Source organism: Oryctolagus cuniculus, chromosome X (genome assembly GCF_964237555.1).
Source record: "Oryctolagus cuniculus chromosome X, mOryCun1.1, whole genome shotgun sequence".
Taxonomy (NCBI): domain Eukaryota; kingdom Metazoa; phylum Chordata; class Mammalia; order Lagomorpha; family Leporidae; genus Oryctolagus; species Oryctolagus cuniculus.
In genome coordinates, this window is record NC_091453.1 from 43890388 (window position 1) to 43917899 (window position 27512).

Genomic DNA, 27512 nt, shown 5'->3' on the forward strand with positions numbered 1-27512 from the left:
AGAGCCAGTTTAAGTCCCAGCTATTCTGCCTCCAGTCCAGCTTCCTGATAATGCATCCTGGGAGGCAGCAGATGATGGCTTAAGTGTTTCAGTCACTGAAAACCATGTCTGAGAGCCAGATGCAGTTCCAGGCTCATGGCTTCAGCCTGGCCTAGCCCTGGCTATTTCAGGCATATGGGGAATGGACCAGCAGAAAAAAGATACCTCTTCCTTCCTGCCCCTCCTCCCGACTGTGTGTGTCTTCCAAGACGCAGTAAAAAGAGGCCAGGAAGATCATTATATAATGATAAATAGTCCGATCCCACAAAAAAAGAAATAACATTTCTAAATATGCATGATCTCAATGATGGCTCACTCAAATACATACAACAAATAGTAACATAACTAGAGAGAGACATACATTCCAATATAATAATAAAAGTAGAAGACTTAAATATCCAACTTTCAGAAATAGATCATCTAGAGACTTGTCACTCTATCTGTGTTATTCTGCTTTTCAAGTAGGTGAAAGTAAATTTAAAAGTTGACATTTAAAAGAAAATCAACAAAGAAAGAGCACCCTACATCAATAGGATCTAATAGATACCTACAGAACTTTTCACCCAACAGATGCAGATACACATTCTTACCAATAGTACTTCGAACATTTTACAGGAAAGATCATGTGGTAGATCATAAAACATATCTCAACAAATTAAAAAAAGAGTAGAAGTACGGGCCGGCGCCGCGGCTCACTAGGCTAATCCTCCGCCTAGCGGCGCCGGCACACCGGGTTCTAGTCCTGGTTGGGGCGCCGGATTCTGTCCCGGTTGCCCCTCTTCCAGGCCAGCTCTCTGCTATGGCCAGGGAGTGCAGTGGAGGATGGCCCAGGTGCTTGGGCCCTGCACCCCATGGGAGACCAGGAAAAGCACCTGGCTCCTGGCTCCTGCCATCGGATCAGCGCGGTGCGCCGGCCGCAGCGCGCCGGCCGCGGCGGCCATTGGAGGGTGAACCAACGGCAAAGGAAGACCTTTCTCTCTGTCTCTCTCTCTCACTGTCCACTCTGCCTGTCAAAAAAAAAAAAAAAAAAGAGTAGAAGTAGTATCAAATAACTTTTAGGAAGACGCAGCATTGGAAGAAAATTACAGACCAAAACCCCTGAAGAACATAGATGGAAAATCCTCAATAAAATTCTGGCCAACAGAATGCAACAACACATCAGAAAGATCATCCACCAAGACCAAGTGGGATTTATCCCTGGTATGCAGGGATGGTTCAATGTTCGCAAAACAATGTGATACACCACATTCACAAACTGCAGAAGAAAAACCATATGATTATCTCAATAGATGCAGGGGAAGCATTCAATAAAATACAACACCCTTTCATGATGGAAACTCTAAGCAAACTGGAAATAGAAGGAACATTCCTCAATACAATCAAAACAATTTATGAAAAACACATGGCCAGCATCCTATTGAATAGGGAAAAGTTGGAAGCATTTCCACTGAGATCTGGTACCAGACAGGGATGCCCACTCTCACCACTGCTATTAAATACAGTTCTAGAAGTTTTAGCCAGAGTCATTAGGCAAGAAAAAGAAATTAAAGGGATACAAATTGGGAGGGAAGAAATCAAACTATCCCTCTTTGCTGATGATATGATTCTTTATTTAGGGGAACCAAAGAACTCTACCAAGAGACTACTGGAACTCATACAAGAGTTTGGCAAAGTAGCAGGATGTAAAATAAATGCACAAAAATCAACAGCCTTTGCATACACAGGCAATGCCATGGCTGAGAAAGAACTTCTAAGATCAATCCCATTCACAATAGCCACAAAAACAATCAAATACCTTGGAATCAACTTAACCAGGAATGTTAAAGATCTCTACAATGAGAATTACAAAACCTTAAAGAAAGAAATAGAAGAGGATACCAAAAAATGGAAAAATCTTCCATGCTCATAGAATGGAAGAATCAATATCATCAAAATGTCCATTCTCCCAAAAGCAATTTATAGATTCAATGCAATACCAATCAAAATACTGAAGATATTCTTTTCAGATCTGGAAAAAATGATGCTGAAATTCATATGGAGACAAAGGAGACCTTGAATAGCTAAAGCAATCTTGTACAACAAAAACAAAGCCGGAGGCATCACAATACCAGATTTCAGGAAATACTACAGGGCAGTTGTTATCAAAACAGCATGGTACTGGTACAGAAACAGATGGATAGACCAATGGAACAGAGTAGAAACACCAGAAATCAATCCAAACATCTACAGCCAACTTATATTTGATCAAGGACCCAAAACCAATTCCTGGAGCAAGGACAGTCTATTCAGCAAATGGTGCTGGGAAACCTGGATTTCCACGTGCAGAATCATGAAGACCCCTAACTTACACCTTACACAAAAATCCACTCAACATGGATTAAAGACCTAAATCTATGATCTGACATCATCAGATTATTAGAGAACATCCGAGAAAACCTGCAAGATATAGGCACACTTCTTGGAAAAGACCCCTGAGGCACAGGCAGTCAAAGCCATAATTAACAACTGGGATTGCATCAAATTGAGAAGTTTCTGTACTGCAAAAGAAACAGTCAGGAAAGGGAAGAGGCAACCAACAGAATGGGAAAAAAAGATAAAGGATTAATAACCAGAATTTACAAAGAGATCAAGAAACTCCACAACAACAAAACAAACAACCCACTTAAGAGATGGGCCAACGGCCTCAATAGACATTTTTCAAAAGAGGAAATCCAAATGGCCAACAGACACATGAAAAAATGTTCAGGATCACTAGCAATCAGGGAAATGCAAATCAAAACCACAATGAGGTTTCACCTCACCCCAGGTAGAATGGCTCACATTCAGAAATCTACCAACAACAGATGCTGGCGAGGATGTGGGGATACAAGGACACTAACCCACTGTTGGTGGGAATGCAAACTGGTCAAGCCACTATGGAAGTCAGTTTGGAGATTCCTCAGAAATCTGAAGATAACCCTACCGTTCGACCCAGCCATCCCACTCCTTGGAATTTACCCAAAGGAAATTAAATTGGCAAATAAAAGAGCTGTCTGCACCTCATTGTTTATTGCAGCTCAATTCACAATAGCTAAGACCTGGAACCAACCTAAATGCCCATCAACCACAGACTGGATAAATAAATCATGGGATATGTACTCTGTAGAATACTATAAAGCAGTAAAAAAAAAAACAATGAAATTCGGTCATTTGCAACAAAATGGAGGAATCTGGAAAACATCATGCTGAGTAAAATAAGCCAGTCCCAAAGGGACAAATATTATATGTTCTCCCTGATCGATGACAACTAACTGAGCACCAAAAAGGAAACCTGTTGAAGTGAAATGGACACAATGAGAAACAGTGACTTGATCAGCCCTTGTCCTGTCGAGGAACAACTTAATACTTTATCCCTTTTAATATTTTTTGTTCTACTTAATACTATTGGTTTAACTCTTTAATTAATACACAGTTACTCTTAGGTGTTTAAATGTAACTGAAAAATGATCCCTGTTAAATATAAGAGTGGGAATAAGAGAGGCAGGAGATGTACAGTTTGGCACATGCTCAGTCGGACTTGCCCCAAATGGTGGAGTTAGAAACATGCCAGGGGATTCCAATACAATCCCATCAAGGTGGCATGTACCAATGCCATCTCACTAGCCAAAGTGATCAGTTTGACTTCATAAGTGATCATACTGATAGGTCTAAGAGTCAAAGGGATCACATAAACAAGGCTAGGGTCTGCTAATACTTGCTGATAGAATTAAAAAGGAGAGAACGATCCAACATGGGAAGCGGGATATACAGCAGACTCATAGAATGGCAGATGTCTTAAATAGCACTCTGGCCTCAGAATCAGCCCTTAAGGCTTTCAGATGTGGCAGAAAAGCCCATGAGAGTATTTTGGGCATGGAAAGCCAAAACACTCTGGCAAAAAAAAAAAATGAATGACCTAAATGAACGATCTCTGTGAGTGAGATCCCAGTGGAAAGAATGGGGCCATCAAAGAAGGAAGTACCTCTCTCTCTCAAGGGAGGAGAGAACTTCTACTTTCACTATGACCTTTTCTAAATAAGATCAGAGTTGACGAACTCAGAAGGCTTTCATGGCCTTGGCAACTCATGACAAGAGCCTTGGGTGATCACTGACGCCATAAACAAGAGTGTCAATTTGTTAAGTCAACAACAGGAGTCACTGTGCACTTACTTCTCATGTAGGATCTCTGTCCTTAATGTGTTGTACTATGTGAATTAAGGCTATAATTAGTACTCAAACAGTACTTTACACTTTGTGTTTCTGTGTATGTGCAAACTGTTGAAATCTTTACTTAGTATGTACTAAATTGATCTTCTGTATATTAAGAGAATTGAAAATTAATCTTGATGTGAATAGGATGGGAGAGGGTGATGGAGATGGAATGGTTGTGGGTGGGAGGGAGGTTATGGGGGGAAAAAGCCAGTGTAATCCATAAGCTGTACTTTGGAAATTTATATTTATTAAATAAATGTTAAAAAATTAAAAAATATATCTTGTATGGCCTCAATGCAATAAAACCAGAATTCAACAACAAAAAATGCTGTAAGTATACTAATACGTGGAAATTAAACAATTTAGTTCTGAACAATCAATGGATCAAAGGAGAAATCAAGGAGGAAATTTAAAAATGTCTTAAAATGAATGAGAATTCAAAAACAACATACCGAAACCTATAGGATACAGTAAAATACATACTAACAAGTAAGTTCACAGCTTACCGTTTACAATCTTATACTTACAATCAATGCTTGCATAAAAAAGAAAGATCTACAGTGTTGTGGTGTAGCAGGTTAAGCCACCACCTACAAAGCCAGCATCCCATTTAAGCACCAGCTGGAGTCTCAGCTACTCCAATTCTGACCCAGCTCCCTGCTAATACACCTGGGAAAGCTGTGGAAGATATCCCACACACTTGGGTCGCTGCCACCCATGTGGGAGGCCAGGATGGAATTTCTAGTTCCTGGCTTCAACCTGGCCCAGCCCTGGCCCTTGCAGCCATCTGGGGAGTGAACCAGTGGATAGAAGATCTCTCTCTCTCTCTTCTCCTCCCCTCTTCTTTCCTTCCTTCCTCCCTCCTCTCTGTAACTCTGTCTTTCGAATAAATAAATCCTAAAAACAAATAGATTTACAGACCAATGGAAAAAATAAAGACTCTAAAGTAAACCCACTTACCTACAGCCAACTGATCTTTGACAAAGGTGCTTAGAACATGCACTGAGAAAAAGATAGTACTTTTAATAAATGATAGTGTGAAAATCATATGTATACATGCAGAATAACGAAACTAGATGCCTATGTCTCACCATGTACAATAATCAACTCTGAATATATCAAAGACCTAAATGTGAGACCTGAAACTTTGAGACTGTAAGAAGGAAACATGGGGAAAATACTTCAGGACATTGGGAAGAACCGAAGAAAAACCAAATGGATTTCATCAAAGTAAACAGCTTTTGCACACAAAGAACAGTGAACATAGCGGAAAGACAACACAGAGAATGGGAGAAAATATTTACTAGTTATACATATGACAAGGGGTTAATATCCAACATATTCAAGGAACTCAATAGCAAAAAGAAATCCAATTCAGAATGGGCAATAGTTCTAAACAGACGTTCCTCAAATGAAGATATACAAATAGCCAAGAGCTACATGCAAAAAATATTCAACATCATTAATTATCAGGAATACACAAATCAAAACCACAATGAGATAACACCCCACTCCAGAAAGATTGGCTATTATCAAAAAGACAAAAGGTAACAAGTACTGGCAAGGATATTGAGAAAAAGGAACCCTTGTACACTGCTGGTGGGAAAGTATATTAGTACAGCCATTGCAGAAAACAATATGGAAGTTCCTCAAAAAACTACAGATAGGACTATCATATTATCCAACAATAGCATTTCTGGGTATATATCCAAGGGGAATAAAATCCTTCTGTCTAACATACATCTGCATATCCATGTTTATTATAGTAATATTCATAACACCTGAGAAATGGGAACAACCTAAGTACCTATCTACTGATGAATGGGTAAATACAATGTGGTACTTACACATAACAGAATATAACCCATCCATGAAAAAGGATGGCATTTTTTTATTTGCAACAACATTGACAGAATTGGACATCCTTATGTTAAATGAAATATTCCAAGCAGAGAAAGACAAGTATCACTCATATATGCAATCCTTAAAAAAGGTGATCTCATAGAAATTAGAAATATATTAGTGTCTATCAGAAGATGGAGTGTAAAGTAAGGAGGCAGGAATGGGAAAGGTTGATTGATAACTACTATGTTATAGCTAGATAGGAGTAAGAAGTTCTGGGGTTATGGGACTGGCGATGTGGCATGGTGGGTAAAGCTGCCACCTGCATAGCCTGAATCTGACATGGGCACCAGTTCGAGTACTGGCTGCTCCACCTCCAATCCAGTTCCCTGCTATGGCCTGGGAAAGCAATGGAAGATGGCCCAAGTCTTTGGGCCCCTACACCCATGTGGAGACCTGTAAGAAGCTCCTGGCTCCTGGTTTCAGATTAACCCAGCTCTGGCCTTTGCAGCCATTTGGGGAGCGAACCAGCAGATAGAATCTCTCTCTCTCTCTCTCTCTCTCTACCCCCACCCCCTGCCTCTGCCTCTCTGTAACTCTTTCAAATGAATAAATAAAAAAAAAAGTTTTGGGGTTTTATCACACAGTAAGGTGACTATAGATAGTTAATGTCCTGTATTTTTCTCTATTTAAAAAAAAATAAAATGGGATTTTGTATGTTTTCACTATAAAATATGTTTTATTTATAATTTATAATTATAAATTGTAAATATATAAATTATAAATATATTTACTCTGAACATTACACAATATATACATGTAATGAAACATCACAAAATAGCCCATAGATATGCACATTTATTCTATGTCTGTTAACACTTTTTTACTACAATCATTTAAAAATTTTTTCTTTGGAAAATATTTTCTCAGTCTAGCTTTGGGGAAAAGAGCAGAGTGACTAATTTTAACTTCTAGGGGAAAATTTGGCCAGATTTTGATAGGTGACACATGAGAGTTGTGAAAGAGAAAAGAAACAACTGATGGGGAGCCAAAAACAGCAGTAGTCTTCCGTCAGAGTGTTAGGGGTCTGGTGCTGGTCTTGCATCAAAGATGTCCCCTCCAGAGCTTCCTGACTTTGTAAGGCGGATCACTGCCATAACAGGTTTCCCTGCCTGAGATTATCAGCTGATGCCCCACCTGACAAGGACAAGATCAGCTAAGGTGGAGTCCTATAACAGGCAGGAAATATTAGAGGTGATGGAGGCAGAATATGACAAGACGTATATGCTTGGTGACCTACTGCAGATACCCTGCCAATCTTCCCCAAGTGAGAATATGGAATTGGTTTTAGGTCACTGGGTTTAGGGTCACAAGAAAATCCATCTTGATCCAGTTATCAACTTGCTTTTATTTTAAAGGCTTATTTATTTGAAAGGCAGAGTTACAGACACAAAGAGAGGGAGGCAGAGAGCAAGCGAGAAAGAGGAAGAGAGAGATCTTCCATCTGCTGGTTCATTCCCCAAATGGCTGCAATGGACAGGGCCGGGCCAGGCCAAAACCAGGAGACAGAGCTTTATCCAGGTCTCCCATGTATGTGGCAAGGGCCCAAGAACTTGGACCGTCTTCTGCTGTTTTACCAAGCCATTAACATGGATTGGAAGTGGAGCAACCTGGACATGAATCCATGCTCATGTCGTATGCCAGTGTTGCAGGTGATAAGTTTACCCATTATGCCACAATGCTAACCCTCCACTCCAAGTTGCTTTTTAACATTGAGAAAGTCCTATCTTTCCTTCCAGCTTCATTTACTCATCATAAAAATTAACATAACAGTATCTCCAGGGTAACTGTGAGAATTAAGTATCATTATATGTGTGAATTTGCTCTCTTACCTATAAGGTATACTGTGTACATGTAAGGTATCTCCTAACGCTGATAATAGCAAGGCAAGCTTGAAATGAGTGCTCCCAGGGTCAGAAAGAGGGTATCTTTCCCAGTCCTGTAGTATCTGCCATCTGATCAGGCCACCTCTTTTCCAACTATTACACCCTTCACACCCTTATGAAATATTGAGTATTACAGCCTACCATATAGCTAGATTCTGTTTTAACTTATCTTGGATTAATCCCTTGAAAAATTGTTTTGCTCCCAATTCAAGATTACCCAGGGTAATGAAAGATCTAGTCCTGCCTTTTTATTTTCAATTATAAAGAGAATTCAGGTCCTGGCTCTTAGTAGCAGGGTGACATTGGGTAAGTCATGCACCTTCTGTGAGTTTCTAAGTTTTCATCTACAAAACAGGGATATTAAGTGACACCACTGCCATGAGAGCAAATGAAACACTAAATTTAAAAATATTTTGTAAAATGTTATGGATATATGTCATTATTATGACTCATAAGAGACCCAAAGGCTGACAAAGGCTGCAAAATGGTTCCTAAAGTACATCAAGTCCTTGAATGCCATGGAGTTCCTCAAGGCTTTCCTGGTGAATCCAACCACTCCCCTACACCACTGGGCCAGGATATTTCATCTTGCCAGAACCACCATACATGGATTTTAATATCTTGGAGCCTTACAAAGGTTGGCTTCCTATCACATATGACTAACTACTGTCTGTGAGCACACATCAATTTTTGGTTAGGAGGAAAATGATATTTTGTTCTCTGAATAAGGAAAGGCCCAGCACAGATACAAGGCCCAAATGAAAACAGGCATCCAAACCTGCCTATTGATCACCATTGCCTCAGGAGAAATGGATCAGCCTCAGTCTGGACCAAGAAACCAAGTGGGCAACTGAACAGGGCCAGGGAATGAGAAAAAGCAAACCAATTACCAACTGCCTTTTCCTGCGAGCCTCACATTGCAATTCTCAAACTATAAAACAAAACCACAAAGCCTCAACCTCGTTACACATATTTCCAGTCAAGAATCTCCAAGTGGTGACTGTCATGGAGCAGGTCTAACACGTAGTGACAAGAAGCCTATTTCTAAGTGGGAATATTCAAATTGGAGGGCAGTGGTTAGTGAAAGCTAAGCCGCTAGTCCAGATATCTCAGGGTTGCATTCTCAGCTATCATTTCTCACCAGGGTTTACCTAAACACACTTGCTCCCAGGTAAACTGACTGTACTGAAACACAGACACACTGAAAGACAGACATATGTACACACTCTCAAACAAAAACATGAAAATGGACAGGTTCACAGAGCCAAGCCCATACAAAAAGGTCCATATGTCAAAACGCCCAGAAACATTTGGACAAAAGGGCAGACAGATATGCATGTGTTCAGAGACACAAGAAAACCACTCTCACAAAGGTCAATATAAGTGCACAACAGTCATGGATATGAAGACACAGAGGTAAAGAAACCTGCTAACACTGAACCCCTAAGCAGCAGTTTATTAAATCTTTATTTATGAAGCAACTTCTCCAAGGAAATGCCTATAAATATGTCGCCAGTTAGCACTGAAGATGATCATGAACTCAGAGGATGTAATAAAGGATGTAATAAAAACAAACCAAAGTACCCAGGGTTTAAAAATCTCACAGCTCCCCCATCTGCCATGGCAAAGGCAGCCAAAGAACGGCGGCAGCAAGCTGCATGGAAACCATAAAAAATCCCTGATTTATCTTATTTAAAAACTAACCTCAGGGGAAAAAAAGGTTAATGCTCCCAACTTTTATGTAGCAATAAAATAGCTCCAAAACCCGTCTAAAAATTGCTTCCATTCCAAATGCTGGAAGTGCCAACACTTGCAATATGTCTATGGAAAGGAAAACTCAGAGGAGATAAATAGTGCTTCAGGAATGGCAATTTCCAAAGGAATTAAGAAAAACGGTCTTACTTCATTAACTGGCTTGTTTCCTGGTCCCTGGAGCTTCCAGTATCCACCAATATTCTTGCGGCTTTCTAGTGTCTTTGAACCCTGGTTCAAGTTACCTGTGGTGAGAGAATACCCTTTAGGTTGAGTCCAGACTTCAGTTCTCTCTGGGGAGGTGCAGATGCTGGTCAACTTGGTCTACCTTTTGGAATCACCAGGATGGAGGTGGGTAGGAGACAAAAGGGGAGGGTAAACTCATGTAAGGCTTGCAATCCAGGGAAAGAACAATGAGATTAGTCAAGAAGAAATTGAAAACCACTGTCTTAAGTACTCTAGTCCTTCCTGTATTTCTCAGGGAATTTCTTGGGAAAAGAAGAACCTCAGGTTCTTATCTGGAGTTGCAAACTAACAATTTCAGGTTTGACAGTTCTCTGGTACTTGACATTTTACACATAGACAGCACGTTAATTAAAATACACAAACACTGTCAAACCCACGTTTCCACAAACATCTCTAATATCTTGCCCCATTCAACATTTTACCAGAATGACAAATTTCACATTTTTATCGCTTTCGGTAACCCACTCCTTAAGAGGAAACGAGCAGTAGATATGTCCAAAAACCAAGTAGTAGTAGGAGAAACCAAGCATGTATCTAATCAGAACCAATTAATAAGTGAAATTAGTGTTTTCAGATCAGCCAAACAGTACTGCCTCCATTTCTAAGATGAGGATGCTAAGGTTCATAGCAGGAAAATGAGTGGAACTGACTACATACAAGTATACACAGAAACTCAGCAATATAACTTGGGTCTCCCAACCCCTGGCTCAGTTATTACACAGTTAAATGGTACCATCACCACAGAAATATTCAGGTGATAGGTAAAAAATAGTCAAGTGACAGATAAAAATCAGTTTCTTCTTATCTACTGTGAAACCAGCGTCTTACTTAACATTGCTTCCAATAGCCCCAGGACTGTTCCCTCTAGTGGTGGTAGGTTCTTCTAGCTGCACCCTACAATCCTCTACAGAACTAAACCTACTTGAAGGAACAGTGCCTCACTGGGAAATTATATGATACTGGGAAAAAGGGGCTTCTGCGTCAGCTCAGCCTTAAGTGGTTTAAGCAAAGCTCAGACAATGTGTGGAGCAGCATGTGTATGAATATGCCTGCAGTGGGGTTGTTCTGAGATTTTGGTTCTTGTAAGCAGAAGAATCCACCACCCACTCATTTGGAAAACAGATCTTTAATCCCAATGTTGGCATCAACAGATATTTACAGACTAATACTAAGCAAGGGACTGGAGAGGTAGAAGACATATTCCTTTCTCTAATCTGTTTATTGTTATTGCCATTATTATTATAATTCTCATCTAGTTGTATAGTACCTCAGAGCTTATAAAGCACTTCGATGCTTGTTAGACCTTCAGGGACTTACAGAATTACATATGAGGTCCAAATTATTACCCAATGTTTACAGATGAGAAAACAGGTTCAGGGAGTTAAAGTAACTTATTCTAGGTCACACAGGTAATAAATGGCAGAGCCACTATTCAAATCTAAGAAAGTCTGGCTTCAAAACTGGTCCTTCCCAGTTTTTAAATCCAACTGGAAATTGATCCCTGTTAAAAATAAGAGTGGGAATAAGAGAGGGAGGAGATGTACAGTTCGGCACACACTCACTCGGACTTACCCCTAAGGGTAAAGCTAGAAACATGCCATGGGACTCCAAATCCCATTAAGTTGGCAGGTTCCAATGCCATATTACTAGTTAAAGTGATCAATTTAAGTTCATAATTGATCATAAAGATAGCATTAAGTGTCAAAAGGGATCACATACATAAGACCAGTGTCTGCTAATTATAACTGATAGAATTAAAAAGGAGACTAACGATCCAACATGGGAAGTGGGATACACAGCAGACTCATAGAATGGCAAATGCCCTAAACAGCACTCTGGCCTCAGAATCAGCCCTTAAAGCATTCGGATCTGGCTAAAAAGCCCATGAGAATTTCTCAGGCATGGAAAGCCAAGACACTGTGGCAACAAATGACGTAAATGAAAGATCTCTGTAAGTGAGATTCCAGTGAAAGAACAGGCCATCAAATTAGGAGGTACCATTCTCTGAAGTGAGAGAACTTCCACTTTTAATATGGTCTTGTCTAAATAAGGCCGGATTTTGTGAACTCAAAAGGCTTTCATAGCCTTGACAGCTCATGACAGGAGCCCCAGGTGATCACTGACGCCATAAACAAGAATGTCAATTGTTAAATCAACAACAGGAGTCACTGTGCACTTACTTCCCACGTAGGATCTCTGTCCTTAATGTGTTTTACTATGAGAATTAATGGTAAAAATAGTCTTTAACAGTTCTTTATACTTTGTGTGTCTGTGTTGGTGCAAACTGTTGACATCTTTACTTAGTATATACTAAATTGATCTTCTGTATATAATTAAAATGAATCTTTATGAAGAATGGGATGGGAGAGGGTGAGGGAGATGGGATGATTTGTGGGTGGGAGGGAGGTTATGGAGGGAAGAGCCGCTATAATCCAAAAGTTGTACTTTCCAAATTTATATTTATTAAATAAAAGTTTTCTAAAAAAAATCAAAAGTGGTCCTTCCCAACAAAAAGTTGTCAAAAAACAAACTCCACTGACTTTCTAATTTTCTGCAATAAATGTTTGTTGAATGAGCAAGCAAGTGCATGAATCAATGAATAACAAGCAACCCATGTACTAGGGCAGATTCAAGTTGGGTCCTACAGTGATGTGTGCATGTGGAAAAAACTCCTGCACATACAGAATCAGTGGAGGGCAGTTGAGAGAAAAAGAAACCTACCATCACTGAGCATTCCTGTGTGCCAGGTTCTGTGCTGGGGATACTGTTTCATTCATTCCTCACAACAACCCAGTGAGTTAGATGTTATTGAGCATTTCAGTCCTCAGATAAGGAAAATGAGTTCCAGAGAGGTTATACAACTTTCCCATAGTGGTAGAGCAAAAATTTAAAGCTGAGTCTGTCCAACTCCAATGTTTATTATCTTTCCATGGTATTGGTCTGCTCTGAAAACATCCAGGTTAGAGACAAAGACGGAGGAACTAGAAGGAATGTGTTTGACAGAAAATGGAACGACAATAATTGAGTAGTAGAAAATGATCTGATTTACAATTTGGGACATGCTCAAGCTGACTTGCCCCAAATGGTAGAGTTAGAAACATACCAGGGGATTCCAATTCAATCCCATCAAGGTGGCATATATCAATGCCATCTCACTAGTCCAAGTGATCAATTTCAGTTCACAATTGATCATAATGAAAGGACTAAGAGTCAAAGGGATCACATAAACAAGTCTAGTGCCTGCTAATACTAACCGATAGAATAAATAAAGGGGAGAGTGATCCAACAGGGGAAGCGGGATACACAGCAGACTCATAGAATGGCAGATGTCCTAAACAGCACTCTGGCCTCAGAATCAGCCCTAAAGGCATTCGGATCTGGCTGAAAAGCCCATGAGAGTATTTCAGGCATGGAAAGCCAAGACACTCTGGGGGAAAAAAAAAAAACCTAAATGAAAGATCTCCGTGAGTGAGATCCAAGTGGAAAGAACAGGTCTTCAAAGAAGGAGGTACCTTTCTCTGAAGGGAGGAGAGAACTTCCACTTTGACTATGACCCTGTCTAAATAAGATAAGAGTCGGAGAACTCAAAAGGCTTCCATAGCCTTGGAAACTCATGACTGGAGCATAGGGAGATTACTGATGCCATAAACAGGAGTGTCAATTTGTTAAGTCAACAACAGGAGTCACTGTGCACTTACTCCTCATGTAGGATCTCTGTCCTTAATGTGCTGTACATTGAGATTTAATGCTATAACGAGTACTCAAACAATATATTTCACTTTGTGTTTCTATGGGGGTGCAAACTGTTGAAATCTTTACTTAATGTATACTAAACTGATCTTCTGTATGTATAGAAAATTGAAAATGAATCTTGATATGAATGGAAGGGGAGAAAGAGTGGGAAAGGGGAGGGTTGTGGGTGGGAAGGAATTCATGGGGGGGGAGCCAATGTAGTCCATAAGCTGTACTTTGGAAATTTATATTCATTAAATAAAAGTTTAAAAAAAGAAAATGATCTGAAATCCTTTGGGTCCTGAGTAAGATAGAGGCAAAACAGATACTAATCATGATCAGAATACAGTCCTTGGATCCCATTGCCAGCAGGGTCACAGACAAAAAGAGAAGCCGATGACAACTCGTTTCCCAAATGGGGTCCTGATGTCATTTGCTTTCCCAGGGATATTTTTAGCACCAAGTGTTTGTGTGGGACCTTGAGATGCAGAATTGCAATGTGGGAGCCACTTATATCCCAGAGGTGAGAGTGCCTGCTGAGGTGATGGCAGGGCTTGAGTCAATCTCAGGGGTAAATTTTCCCACCCATGGCCTATAAATAATGAGAGAGAAGTCCGTACGGTAAGGTTTATTAACCATCTCTGTCATCTGCTTCCGACAATCAGGAGGCTGATGGGGGTGTAGGTAACCTGATGCACTTAGCAGTAGGGCAGCAGCTACTCAAAAGTTTGTAAATTGCCAGGGGTGGGTCCAGTTCCTAAGACAGAGGGTGGGAGGAAAGGAAGAGCTGGGATCTGATACCTTGTATTAGACTCCCTGGTCTGACTTCTTAGGGAACTATGTGAGAGTACCTTAGGCAGGGGACTCAGAAATTGATAGGCATCTCTTGTCGTCTTGATAGCTTGTTATACTCATCACTTAACAGTCTCTTTAAGGAACATATGGATGGCAACTTCCCTGCAGGTGAACTTGTATGGAACCAGAGGCTTGGCATCCCAACATTTTGGTGAAGAACTGAAGTAAAATTGCATTCTAGAATGTTGAAAAGTCAGGAAGTTGAAGCCCTCAGACTTAACTCTGCCATGAATGCCTTGTGTGACCTTGGATAGGTTCCTATTCCTTCTGAGCCTGTTACCCCATCCATAAAAACAAGACAATTCAATCTCTAATGAAGGATTAGCTCCCTATCTTCAAAATTCTTTAGATTTGCCTTTTACTATCTCCACAGTTTCTGAGGATTACTGACAGAAATGATGGTACAGAAGACCCAGGCAGGTGATTTCTTTGGTTCTTTCTGGAATGCTGGAAAGGAATCACAAAGTTGAAAACAAGCTCTTAGTTAAAGCATCCCACATGTCCCACACGTAGAGTAATGACAACAAAGGAAGAAACAGAAGGAGCCAGTCCAGAGCAGCTATAAATCTTTGAAGCTGAGGGAACCTTGGGGCATGAGGAAGTAGAACCAGAGCTACCAGAACATTTAAAGATAAAAGACAAACTTAGAAAGGAATATTATGAGGTATTAAGCATCCTCATCATTCCTACAAATTGCTTTGCTCTAAGGACTGAGAGTGGAATCTAGGGGCTGTTGAGGGTGCAGCCTGGGGATCCAGGAGCATGGATTCTCCTCAATTGCAGCAAAAGATGGAGCTTTGCTTGTGCATCACAGCAATCTGTCAGGCAGGGCTAGTGGACTGAGTCTGAAAGGGCACACTCTGAAGCTCTGGGAGATAATTGATGTTTGGAGGGAAAAGTCTCTTGATACTGAGTTAACTGAAAGCTGCCCCAAGCCTTGAGGAGTTTTCCATGGTCAGCGGTCGGTGAAGGTGGAGAAGGACCCACAGAGAGTAAGTCTAGGTAAGATGCAAGAGAGGCAAGACAAGGATGATCCCCTAAGTGTGGGAAATACACGACGGCTCACTTTTAGGATGGCAGGGTATATATAAGAGCACTGTGAAGAATGGAGAGAGAATGAGGCCTGGAAAGTACTAGGTAGAGATGGCCAGTGGGGGTGGGGTGGCAGGGGGGAGGTGACAAACTGGCTTTGGGAAGAATGGGATATCTTAATTAAAGCCCCCCCCAATATGGACATACTTGCATTTTCAAAGATAATGAAAGGGGCACTCCATACCAAGCCATTGCTAATGGTGGGATTTTCAGGATATCAATGAGAATCAGTACTGGCAGGCAGAGGAGGGTAAATGTCAGTAGTCTGTCTTTGCATGAGGCCTGCTTGGCATTTCCTGCCACAGAAACCAGGGCACAAAAGGCTTACCAGTGCAAAATATCATGGGTCTCCTCCAGCCTATTTGGTCTAGCTCCAGAGGGATACTCTGTGAGATGGGCAAAGAGTAGCATTTTTCGAGGAGGATTTTGAGTGGTGGAGTCCTAGGTGGTGGTTCTGCTGGAGGAAAGAAAACCTGCAAAGAAAACCAACCAGGATTAGTTACTCCATAGAAGTGGAGACCAGGCCAATAACTGGCTTAGACAGCAGAGCTTCCAATTTGAAACATCATCTAATCCAGTACCCACATCCAAGTAGGTTTAACACATGTCATCAATAAATGGAAGCAAAGATACAAAAGCCTAAAGGAAATGAGACAGTGAAGCAAATGTAAAGCAGACAACTGATTTAAAGAAGACAGTATCTACTTGTTTATCCTTTCTAAGGTATATTTTCTCATGTGTTTATTTTTGTTTAGAAAAACCCACTTTACTTATTTATTTGAGAGAGGAGAGAGAAAAATGTTTCTATCCACTGGTTCACCTCTCACATGCCCTCAACAGCTAGGGCTAAGCCAGGACAAGGCCAGGAGCCAGGAACTCCATCTGTTTATCTCACATGGGTGACAGGGACCCAAGTACTTGAACCATCTGCTGCTGCCTCCCAGGGTACACATGAGCAGAATGCTGGATTGGAAGCAAAGCCAGGACATGAATCCAGGGATTCCATTATGAAAGGCAAGTGTCCCAAGTGGCATCTTAACCACTCTACTATATGCCCAGCCCAACATGTGTTTATTTAAACTGGGATGCAGGGAGTAAAGATTCTGCATTTGCTGGACTTTAATCTTTATTCAGTGTGAGCCATGGGGCAAATTATTTCACCTCCCTGAGTTTCAATTTCTTCCTCTACATAGAAGAGATAGCAAGAGTTACCCACCTTTCAGAGTTACTAGGGTAAATGAGATCAACACATAATAAAGTATTTCTTGAAAGTGGGAGAGGGAGAGACTGTGCTGTGGCATAGCAGCTAAAACCACTACCTGCAGCACCAGCATCCCATATGGATGCCGGTACAAGACCTGGCTGCTCTACTTCCAATCCAGCTCCCTGTTAATGCACCTGGGAAAGCAGCAGAAAATGGCCTGAGTCCTTGGACCCCTGTGCCCATGTGGGAGACCCAGATGAAGCTCTTAGCTTCAGCCTGTCCCAGTCCTGACTGTTGTGTCCATTTGGGGAATGAACCAACAGATGGAAGATATCTCCCTCTCCCTTTCTGTGTATCCTTCTCTGTAATGCTGACTTTCAAATAAATAAATATTTTTTAAAGTGTGTGTGTGTGTGTGTGTGTGTGTGTGTATGAGAGAGAGAAGGAGAGAGAGAGAGAGGGAGAAAGAGAGAGGCAGAGAAACCCCCCTCTTGCCAAAAGCACATTTCAGCTAAGACTAAATTCAAATTCTCCCCTTTGACATCAATATGGTCTAAGTTGTTTTCATTCCATACCCTTTTCTTTTACAAAATCCTGACTTACAAGTGGAAAAAGAGGAAACAAGCTATTATCTGTGGAATCTCTTTGGAGCATGTGGAATGTATATGTGTTAGACACTCTGTTGGGGATATCTGTGGGGAGCAACTCGGACTAGACTAAGTTACTGGAATTAAGACTTACTCTATGCATCTGCTCTCCCACAATATGGCGCTGGGAGAGGAGAAAACAGCTTCTACGCAGCTGCCTCTTGCCAACTTGAGTGATGACCTCCAGGAGCTGATCCTGCTCCTGATTGGAGGAGAGCAGCATGCTTGGCGTGTGGGCAGCCGAGTTGGGATTGGCGGAGGAGGACTATAAAGGAGGAGAGAGACAGCATGCACCAGGAACATCTAAGGGGAACATCTGAGGGAACACCTGTGCAGCCCCCGAGAGAGCCGGCCGGCGGTGTGCCGCTCCCCTGCGGAAGTGGGGAATGTGGCAGGGGGAACCGCCCTTCCACGGAGGTGGAAGGGACAGTAGCCAACCCGGGAAGAACCAGCAGCAAACCCGGGGAGGGCCGAGCAGACAAAAGAACAGTGCAGGGTCCTGTGTCATTCCTCCACGAAGAGGGGGAGCGACATAATGGTGCCGTGACTCGGATATGAAGCCTAGGCAGGGTTTAGTGTCGTTCCTCCACGAAGAGGGGGAGCGACAATATCTATGCATGCTGTCTCATTCATTCTTCACAACTACAACTAAGGTATATGGTAGCCCATTTTCCAGTAAAGAAACTAGAGCTCAAAAAGGAAAAATGAGTTATCTACCAATAAATAATAAGTCTATCTGGTTACATGTTACCTTTCTTGGACAAGATGAAAATACCTCCTCTGCCCCTATGTCCTTCAAATTACTCTTCAATCTTACTAACACAGTACAGGTTTCTTCCATCTATATCATTCCTTCATAGGAAGACTGAATGTGGGGAGCACTTCAGTTTGGATGACCCTGGGAAGGGTCTCTGCCTAGTTACTAACCTAATTTCCAAGGGCAGAGATGAGATCCCATAGTCAATGAATCCTTATGAAGAGCAAGTCACCAGGTCATAATGAAAATTCAGTTTCATAAGGTATGAAACTGTACTATATCTGTACACATCCTAAGACATGGTCTCAATTTGAATTTTACCACTGTACCTGATCCTAACTTATATCCTGTGTCTTACTGACACATAAACTTTTTAAATAAAGATTTATTTTATTTATTTGAAAGGCAGAGTTACAGGGTCGGGGAGGCGGGGAGAAACACAGAGATGTTCCATCTGCTGGTTCACTCCCCAAATGATCATAACAGCCAGGCTGAGCCAGGCTGAAGCCAGGAACCAGGAGCTTCATCTGTGGGCAGGGGGTCCAAGGACTTGGGCAATCTTCCACTGCTTTCCCAGGTGCATTAGCAGGGAGCTGGATTGGAAGCAGATCAGCTGGGACTAGAACCCATGATCATATCGTATACTGATGTTGCAGGATGTGGCTTAACCTCCTAGGCTACAATGTCAGCCCCTGGAAATCTACTTTATAGGCCCTACAATCTAGTCTCCTCATTGTATGGATGTGGAAAAATCTGGGGCCCAGCAATGGAAGACACTGGGCCATTGAGCTATTTTGATTTTAAATAAAAGGTGAGTGATTACAGAATATGCTGTCAATCTCTGTGGTAAGACTGTCAGGATACTTGGCCAAAAATTCTCTTTCTTTTATATGATCTGAACATCTCCACTTCATTGATTATACACAAGACATGCAGTCTACCACCTTCAGTATCACTGTGGGGATTAGGGCCACCCTTCTTTGTGAAGATTAAAACAGACCTCCATATGAATTAACTAATCAGACTGCTTTCTAGAATATACTCACTACCAGAGCTATAGTTTGAGATGGAAGGTATATTACTTTTATATGACTACCATAACAAACCACTATAAATTTTGTGATTTAGAAGAAACAATTTGTTCTCTCTATTTTGGAGGCCAGAAGTCTGAAATCAGGAGCAGGGGCCATGCTCTTTCTGAAATCTCTGTGGAAAAATATTCCTTGTCTCATCCTAGCTCCTGATGGCTCCCAGCAATCCTTTACATTCATTGGCTTTCAGCTGCATCACTCCAATCACTGCTTTCATCACATGTTCTTACTCCCAGTGTCTTTGTGTCTATGTACAAACTTCCTTCTTCTTATAAAGACACCATTCACTGGATTAGGGACCACCCTAATCTTCTGACTTCCCCTCTTAAATTGATTACATCTGTAAAGACGCCCTTTCCAAATAAAGTCACATGCCAGGTACCAGAGGTTAGAACGTGAAAATATTTTTCAGGGGCAAGGGGCACAATTTTTAGCCAATACAGAAAGGCATAGCCTTTTAGAAACTTCAGCTTGGGGAGGTACCAACATTAAGCATCTTGAATCTTGGAGGACAGGGGGAGGCACCCAAGATCTAGAAAAGGGTAAGAAAAGAGAGGTGGAAGTAGTCATTTGAACTTTCACTAAGGCCCGTACTGAATTAAGGGTATGGTCTCTGTAGCTCCTACCATCATTAAAGAAACTTTACCTTGCTTCCCAAATTACAGCTCTTGTAATACTTACCTCATTATTTGGTGTATCCAGAAATATCTTGATGCAGTAGCCATTTTGAAGTATGGCCTTGAGGGTCTAGATAGCAAAACCTATAGCACAGGGACAACTTTGCTCATTCAGGGAGGTTCCTGCCCACTCTTCCATTGCATTCTTTCACAGGCCTCTAAGAAGGAGCTGAACCCACTCAGAGTGGATAGGAGCTAATGAAAGTGGGAGCAGAAGGAAGAGTGCAGCATGGCTGGAAATTTGATTTGCAAAACCTAACTACTGTTTCCTCCATAGCCCATTGGCTGTTTCGCCAGCTATGAAACGGGCAGCACCTAAGAGGCTGGGGAAATTGGGTTCCATAATTTTCAAGAGACTCCAGAACAGAGTGAGAGGTAGAATCTAGCACTGGTCTAAGTAAGGGCCAGGATCCTGGTATCTTGAGCCCATATCTATCACCTTAGATGTATCCTTAGACAAAGCTTAGCCCCCTTCATCTGCAAAATAATGATATGCTGGTTATCATAGATACTAGTAAAATCAAATGAGATAACAAGTAAAAGCACAAAGTATGCATTCAGTATATCTGCATTGTCTTTCTTCCCTAGGAAGGACACAGAGAAAACTTCCTATTTCTAGGTAATAAATGAAAGACACCAAGAATCAAAGTGGTTAACTGGTTTATCAGAAGTCACATACCTAGTAAAACAGAAGAGCCAGGACTTTAAAACTAGGATTTTTTTAGCCAAGACACTGTGGCAAAAAAAAAAAAAAATGACCTAAATGAAAGATCTCCTTGATTGAGATCCCAGTGGAAAATACAGGTCATCAAAGAAGGAGGTACCTTTCTCTGAAGGGAGGAGAGAATTTCCACTTTCACTATGACCTTGTCTAAATAAGATCAGAGTTGGCGAACTCAAAAGGCCTCCATAGCCTTGGCAACTCATGAGCCTAGGGTGACTACTGACACCATAAACAAGAGTGTCAATTTGTTAAGTCAACAACAGGAGTCACTGTGCACTTACTTCTCATGTAGGATCTCTGTCCTTAATGTGCTGTACATTGTGATTTAATGCTATAACTAGTACTCAAACAGTACTTTACACTTTGTGTTTCTGTGTGGGTGCAAACTGTTGAAAACTTTACTTAATATATGCTAAACTGATCTTCTGTATATAAAGAGAATTGAAAATTAATCTTGATGTGAATGAAAAGGGAGAGGGAGCGGGAGAGGGGAGGGTTGCGGGTGGGAGGGAAGTTATGGGGGGGGAACCACTGTAATCCATAAGCTGTACTTTGGAAATTTACATTCATTAAATAAAAGTTAAAAAAAAAGAAACTAGGATTTTTTTTTTACTCCAAATTCAATGCCCCCCCCCCCACATACCATGCTTCCATTTCCTTGTCTATCATATGGGAATAGTGATATAATGATGCTAATGATCATTAGAGTAGTTCTGAAAAAAATCTATTTTTATGTGGGAAAGCATTCTGTAAAGTCCTATGCAGATCTAAGAAATTCTTAGCATTCTTCCCCTTCTTCCCTCAACCTGTATTCTACTCATTCACACCAAGATATTAGCTAATGGCAGTATTATTGAAGTATAGCCCCTTCCTGTGTCATGTACTTTCAATAACGAATGCACTTATTCCACAAGGACTCTTGGCCACCCACTGGTATAAGCACTTATAGGTATTTACTCATTACATCTTCACAACAGCCCTGTAAGGAAGATATTATTTTCATCTTCATTTTAAAAATAGTCCCTGACTCATAGGTTAGTCATGATGATGAAGTGAGTTCATATGTGTAAAATGATGAGAACAGTGCCTGGGCACATAATAAGCACTGTAAAATGTTAGCTATAATTATTAGTATTACTCCTCATTTTTGAAGCGCAGGGAGTAAAGCATGAAGTTTAAAGTCCCTATGGACCCTGATAAGGCCACATCCCCAGCCTCTGACATCATCCCCTTGAGGCCGCACTCTCTTCTAGGCTAAGACAGTAGTCCCAGGCTTGACCACAGCCAAATCTGGACCAAAGACGTCACAGTTTCAGGAGATGCTTAGCTCTGGAGGGTTGGAAGCCAGCCAAAGCCCACAGTTTCCCTGGGAAACACAGAAGAACCTATTCAGTTTACCAAGTTTTTTACTTCTATTTGCATATAATGATCCAAGGTGTGGCATTTGATACTTTAAAAGGCATTGTTCTCATATCTGTAACCTGAATTTAGCCTCACAACAGATTTGATATGTGCCTGAGGTGAGGATGAGATTTAAGGCTGCTAAAACCTAATGGGATGATAAGATTTGTGGCAACACCAAGACCGGAACTCTCAGGTCCCACGTGCCTCTCAGTTTTTGTACATTGGGGTAAATCCCTTCCCTTCCCTAGGATTCAGTGTCCTCATCATCTGTAAAATGAAATAATTGGAGGAGATGGTCAACAAGACCCCAGATTTACATTGATATCCTATGACATTCAGCTTTTCCACTGCATTTTGCTTTTTTCCCTGGTCCCTAGTCCACATCTGGGCTGGTATTTTTTTTTTTATTTGACAGATAGAGTTAGACAGTGAGAGAGAGAAACACAGAGAAAGTTCTTTCTTCCATTGGTTCACTCCCCAAATGGCCGCCACGGCTGGTGCTGTGCTGATCCGAAGCCAGGAGCCAGGTGTTTCCTCCCGGTCTCCCATGCAGGTGCAGGGACCCAAGCACTTGGGCCATCCTCCACTGCCCTCCCGGGCCACAGCAGAGAGCTGGACTGCAAGAGGAGCAACCGGGACTAGAACCCGGTGCCCATATGGGATGCCGGCACCGCAGGCGGAGGATTAACCAAGTGAGCCTTGAAGCTGGCCCCTGGGCTGGTATTTAATACTCCAAGTAAAGTTAGCCAGCATTTCTGTGAAACTAGAAAAGGGCACAGGAAGCTTGCAGAGGAAAGCCATTAGGAAATGAGTCACCAGGCAGAAAGGAGGCAACCAGTCTCCTATGAGATAATTACAGGTTTAGAATAGAGAACTAGAGTAGGTGAGTAGATCTTTAGAGACTGTCTGATCCAAATTTCCATGATTCAGATGAAGGAACTGAGACCCACAGAGAGGAGGGAACCAGCTTGGGGTCACAAAGCCAGTCAAAGGCAGAAATAAAACTATAGCCCAGTGTTTCCTGATTCTCAGACATTGTTCCTTCACTTGCATCACTCCGCTCCTGCTGTAGTACAGTCTTGAATTGCTTCACTGGCTAAATATTGTTGATACTTACTCTGATTTCACCAACTTTCAATAATATCAACACAACAACTGCTCCCACTTTGTGGATACCTGCAATGTGTATTAGCTGGGCGTCTTACATACACTGGCTCTTTTCATCCCCACAACAGCCCTCTTAGTAGGGAGCATTTAGCCTCATTTCTTTTTTTAACATTTATTTTATTTATTTTAAAGTCAGAGTTACAGAGAGAGAAGAGACAAGAGAGAGGCAGAGAGAGAGAGAGAGAGAGAGAGAGAGAGATTTTCCATCTGCTGGTTCATTCCCCAAATGGCTGCAATGGCTAGGGCTGGGCCATGCTGAAGCCAGGAGACAGGAGCTTCTTCCAGGTCTCCCAAGTGGATGCAGGGGCCCAAGAACTTATGCCATCCTCTGCTGCTTTCCCAGGCACATTAACAGGGAGGTGAATCAGAAGTGGAGCAGCCAGGACTCGAACATAGGGGATGCCGGTGTCCCAGGCGGCAGTTTTACTCACTACACCACAATGCCGACCTCTAGCCTCATTTCATATATGAGAAGGCAACTTACATTGAAGCCTTTGTAATTTGAAAGCCTGTGCTTTCAACAAACTCACAAGGCATCCCTGGGCACAGCTCAGTGAGCATCCTAGTAAGGTTATGTGCTCATCTGTGACTCTCTTCCCAGCTATTGGTAACTTGGGCACACAATGCCCATCTGCAATTATCAGCTAATGGAGTTATTAGGTATATTTGTCTGACTGTTTGCTTGATGGTTGATCTTAAAATCACTGCAATAAAATTTACTCCCCACAATATCATGCCAATTTTTATATTCTTAAAGCCTACCATAAAAAATATAGAAAGAGAATGCTTGTGAACAAAATAATGTTCTTCTCAGAAAAAGTAGGCTATTGTTTCTGTCCTGATGGGCCCCAAGTTCTCTGAAACTTGGATATGAGAGTTGTTAGGGACAGGTTGAGAACAACCAAGGTAATCCACCCCAGTACTGTCACTAAGAAGAAGGTTTTTTATTTAAAAGTCATTGTCCTAAAATGATCTGGAGAAACTATAGCATGCCCTTTTATGAAGACTTTCTTAAGTCTCAAAGCCAGGGTCACTTCTACTGTATATTCAACATATCCTCTGCAACAATCTAGTACATAGTTCTTTTTGTTCATGATTAAGCATGTGGTGAACAGCTGTCCATCACTACTCAAATTAAATCGCCTAAAAACTACAGATAAAAGTACTGATTTGGAATCAAAAGTAAGAACCAAAATTTGAACCCAAAGTCTGTCACAATCTGTATGACTTCAGTTAAGTCATTCAACATCTTTCAGCTTCAGTTTCCTCATCAGTAAACGAGGCTAATCACTCCCACCCACCAAGGTTACTATAAGAATTAAGTGGGAACAATGCATGTGACAGTGCCCTGCAAGGGGCTATATACAGTTGCCATTCAATGAATGCCAGGAGGAAAATTCTAGTGTATTGGACTTGGTCTACATTCGTCAAGTCAACGAACAGTACTGTTCCAAGAAGGTGCCAAGAGAACACCCTCACTCTTCCAAAAGGAAAATGAAAGGACTTCTCTTGAAATCATATAGACAACAGGGCACAGAGCTAGGATACAAATCCAGATCTCCCTCTTGACTCCAGTCTTGGGATCTAGTTCCTGCTGGAAGGAGAAGGTACTGGGAATGGTACCAAAGCCATGGAAATATTTTCCTACCTAAGGAAAACAGGAGACCACAGTTGTATAGGACATCATTAAATGACCTTGGTCATTCTCCTGCCATTCTCAGAGCTTCAGGTTTTATCGAAAGGCTGAATTAAGGTGTAATCATGGAACTCAGCACCAAGGGTAATAGTCCTCCAGAATTTTAGGATCTGTCAAGTTCCCTGGACTACTGGGAGAATTCTGGGCATTCCTGGCTAGAGGGGGAATGAGAGTAGCCGACATGGGAGTTTAACTGGTTTCTAGGGTCCCAAATGTTTCAAATGGTGATTTGTAAAAGCCAGCCTTACCTGAGCACCGCAGACTCCAGCGCAGGCCTTGCTGGCTTTGCCCTCTGTGTCCCCTGCACCCATTTCCAATTCAGGCTTCTGGGGCTGCCTGGCCTGGATGGACCCCTTGGGCCCCCTGCCATCCTCTTGCTCCTTCATGTCATTGAGTTTCTCTTCCAGTTTCTCTGTGACAGCCTTAGTGGTGACCTTCCTGGCACACACACTCAGTTCAGGGGACTCACCAAAACTGTCATCTTCCTTGAGGAAGCTGACCACAGTCTCAGTGTCTCCCTCAAGCTCTTCTGAAGAGGAGTTCTCCCTGGTGAAGGTACGGCAGTAGCTGTGGCCATGGACATTGTGCTGTGATGGGTCATCCTGAAACTCAAAGACAGTTGAGGTTGCCGCAGAGGTGGCAGTAGTGCAAGGACCTGCTAGGCCCTGGCCTGGTATCTCCTCTCCCTCAATGCTCATCTCAAAAGTGCACGAGGCCTGCGAGGCCTTTCGGTGGCGACGGTGCCTCTCTGAGGCACTGCCCCACAGTGTGGCCTCAGTAGCAACACAAGACAGATTGAGTGGGAAGGCAGCTCCAGAAGCAGTGCCCTCTAGGATGAAGCCATCACTGCAGCCACTGAAGTAGGACTCACGGCGGTGGCGGCCCAACTGTGACTCCTCACGAGAAAATGCCCTCCACTTGCGGGCTACCTCAGCCACATTGCTGAAGAATTTGATGACAACACCAAAAGGTGCAGCCTTGTCTCGGCGCTGGTGTCCACGGCTCTCCTCAGAGCTGCCCTCCACTTCCCCTTCCAATGTAGATCTCCTGATGGTAGTGTCAAGCTCTCCGACTCTGGTGTCTTCGGCCCATGTGTGTGGGGCCTCATGACTCCTGGGAAATGTGATTTTCTGGCAGCTTCTGGCTTGCCTGTCACCACTTAGCTGCCCAGGGGCCTCATCCTCCCAGGAGCTTTCCTCCACTTGGATGCCAAAGTCGTCAAAGGCAAGTAACTTCTGGCTCACCCTCTTGGGGGCTTGCACCAGTTCCTGCACATCTGTGACAAAGGGTTCCTGACCCTCTATGTGACCTGCGTAGGAATGGCGGAAGGGTTTTGGGGCTTCCTCAGCCTTCCTGATACGGTAGATATCTGTGGCCTCCTGTTGATCCTGGGTCTTACTGTTCTTAGGGGGCGTATTCCTGGAGGATCCAGCTGAAGTCTTCAGCCTCTTAAATGATTTCATTCGATCCATGAATGTGACTTTGGGTTTCATCTCTGATGGCTTGGCGCTGTCTCCCAGTACGATCATGGACTGAGGGCGCTTCCCCTGGCTAGCAGTCCCTTTTCTGCGGCTGACAAAATTCCATATTCTGTTGACTTTGGTTTTCTTCTTGTTCCCACCACTCTCTTCCCTGGGATTCAGTTCACCCTGGTTACACTGCTCAGACTCCTCCAGCTCCTCCAGCCCCATTTCCCTGGTTAGGCCTTCTACTTCAGGGCAGTCTGGGAAGGCCTGAGCAGGGTAACCATTGGGCACCAGCTCTGAGAAGGCAGCAGTCTGGCAGCTACTGAGTGTCTCCATGGTCACAGCAGGGGATGGGGCACAGAGGGAGGACTGGTCAGTTATTTCCAGCTAAAGAAAAGAGAGGGGAGGGAGAGGAGAGAAAGGGAAAGGGGGAGAGGAGAAGAAAGGGAGAAGGAGAAGGAGGAGGGGAGAGAGAAACAGCTAGATTAGGCAAGGCCGCAAATAGGGTTCTTTACCAATGCGCAATGACCAAACACACAGAAGACACTTTACCATCACTAGGCTAACAGACCTTTAGTACCTTTAAAGAGGAAAGACTCATCCATTTGAACCACACTAGGTTACACTCCGGATCAGAGGATATCCCAGCTTAACCTCTGTACCAAAGAATGGTTTATTCCTATTTCAATACAAATACACTTGAGAGGGACATAACTTAGAGCAATTATTATCAGACCATGACAACTGAACAAATACATTCCTTTTCCTTCTTCTTTTTTTCTTTTTGACAGGCAGAGTGGACAGTGAGAGAGAGAGACAGAGAGAAAGGTCTTCCTTTTTCTGTTGGTTCACCCCCCAATGGCCGCTGTGGCCAGCGGGCTGAGGCCGGCGCGCTGCGACCAGCGCACCGCTCTGATCCGAAACCAGGAACTAGGTGCTTCCCCT

General features: G+C 42.4%; 1 protein-coding gene across 5 annotated transcripts in view; it reads right to left on the reverse strand.

Moving 5' to 3' along the window:
* Positions 1–27512, reverse strand: part of ARHGEF9 (Cdc42 guanine nucleotide exchange factor 9) — a 407702-nt gene that overhangs the window by 273803 nt on the left and 106387 nt on the right. For 4 of the 5 annotated variants that reach the window (XM_008272701.4, XM_051827736.2, XM_051827741.2 and 1 more), the window contains exons 3-5: positions 25350–26954; positions 16063–16207; positions 9960–10054 (exon numbers count right to left, since the gene is read on the reverse strand). In XM_008272701.4, the coding sequence (XP_008270923.1) occupies positions 9960–10054; positions 16063–16207; positions 25350–26903 (1794 nt within the window). In that variant the 5' untranslated portion in view covers positions 26904–26954. The remainder of the gene's footprint in view (positions 1–9959; positions 10055–16062; positions 16208–25349; positions 26955–27512) is intronic. The other variant, XM_070067439.1, reaches the window with a different exon arrangement.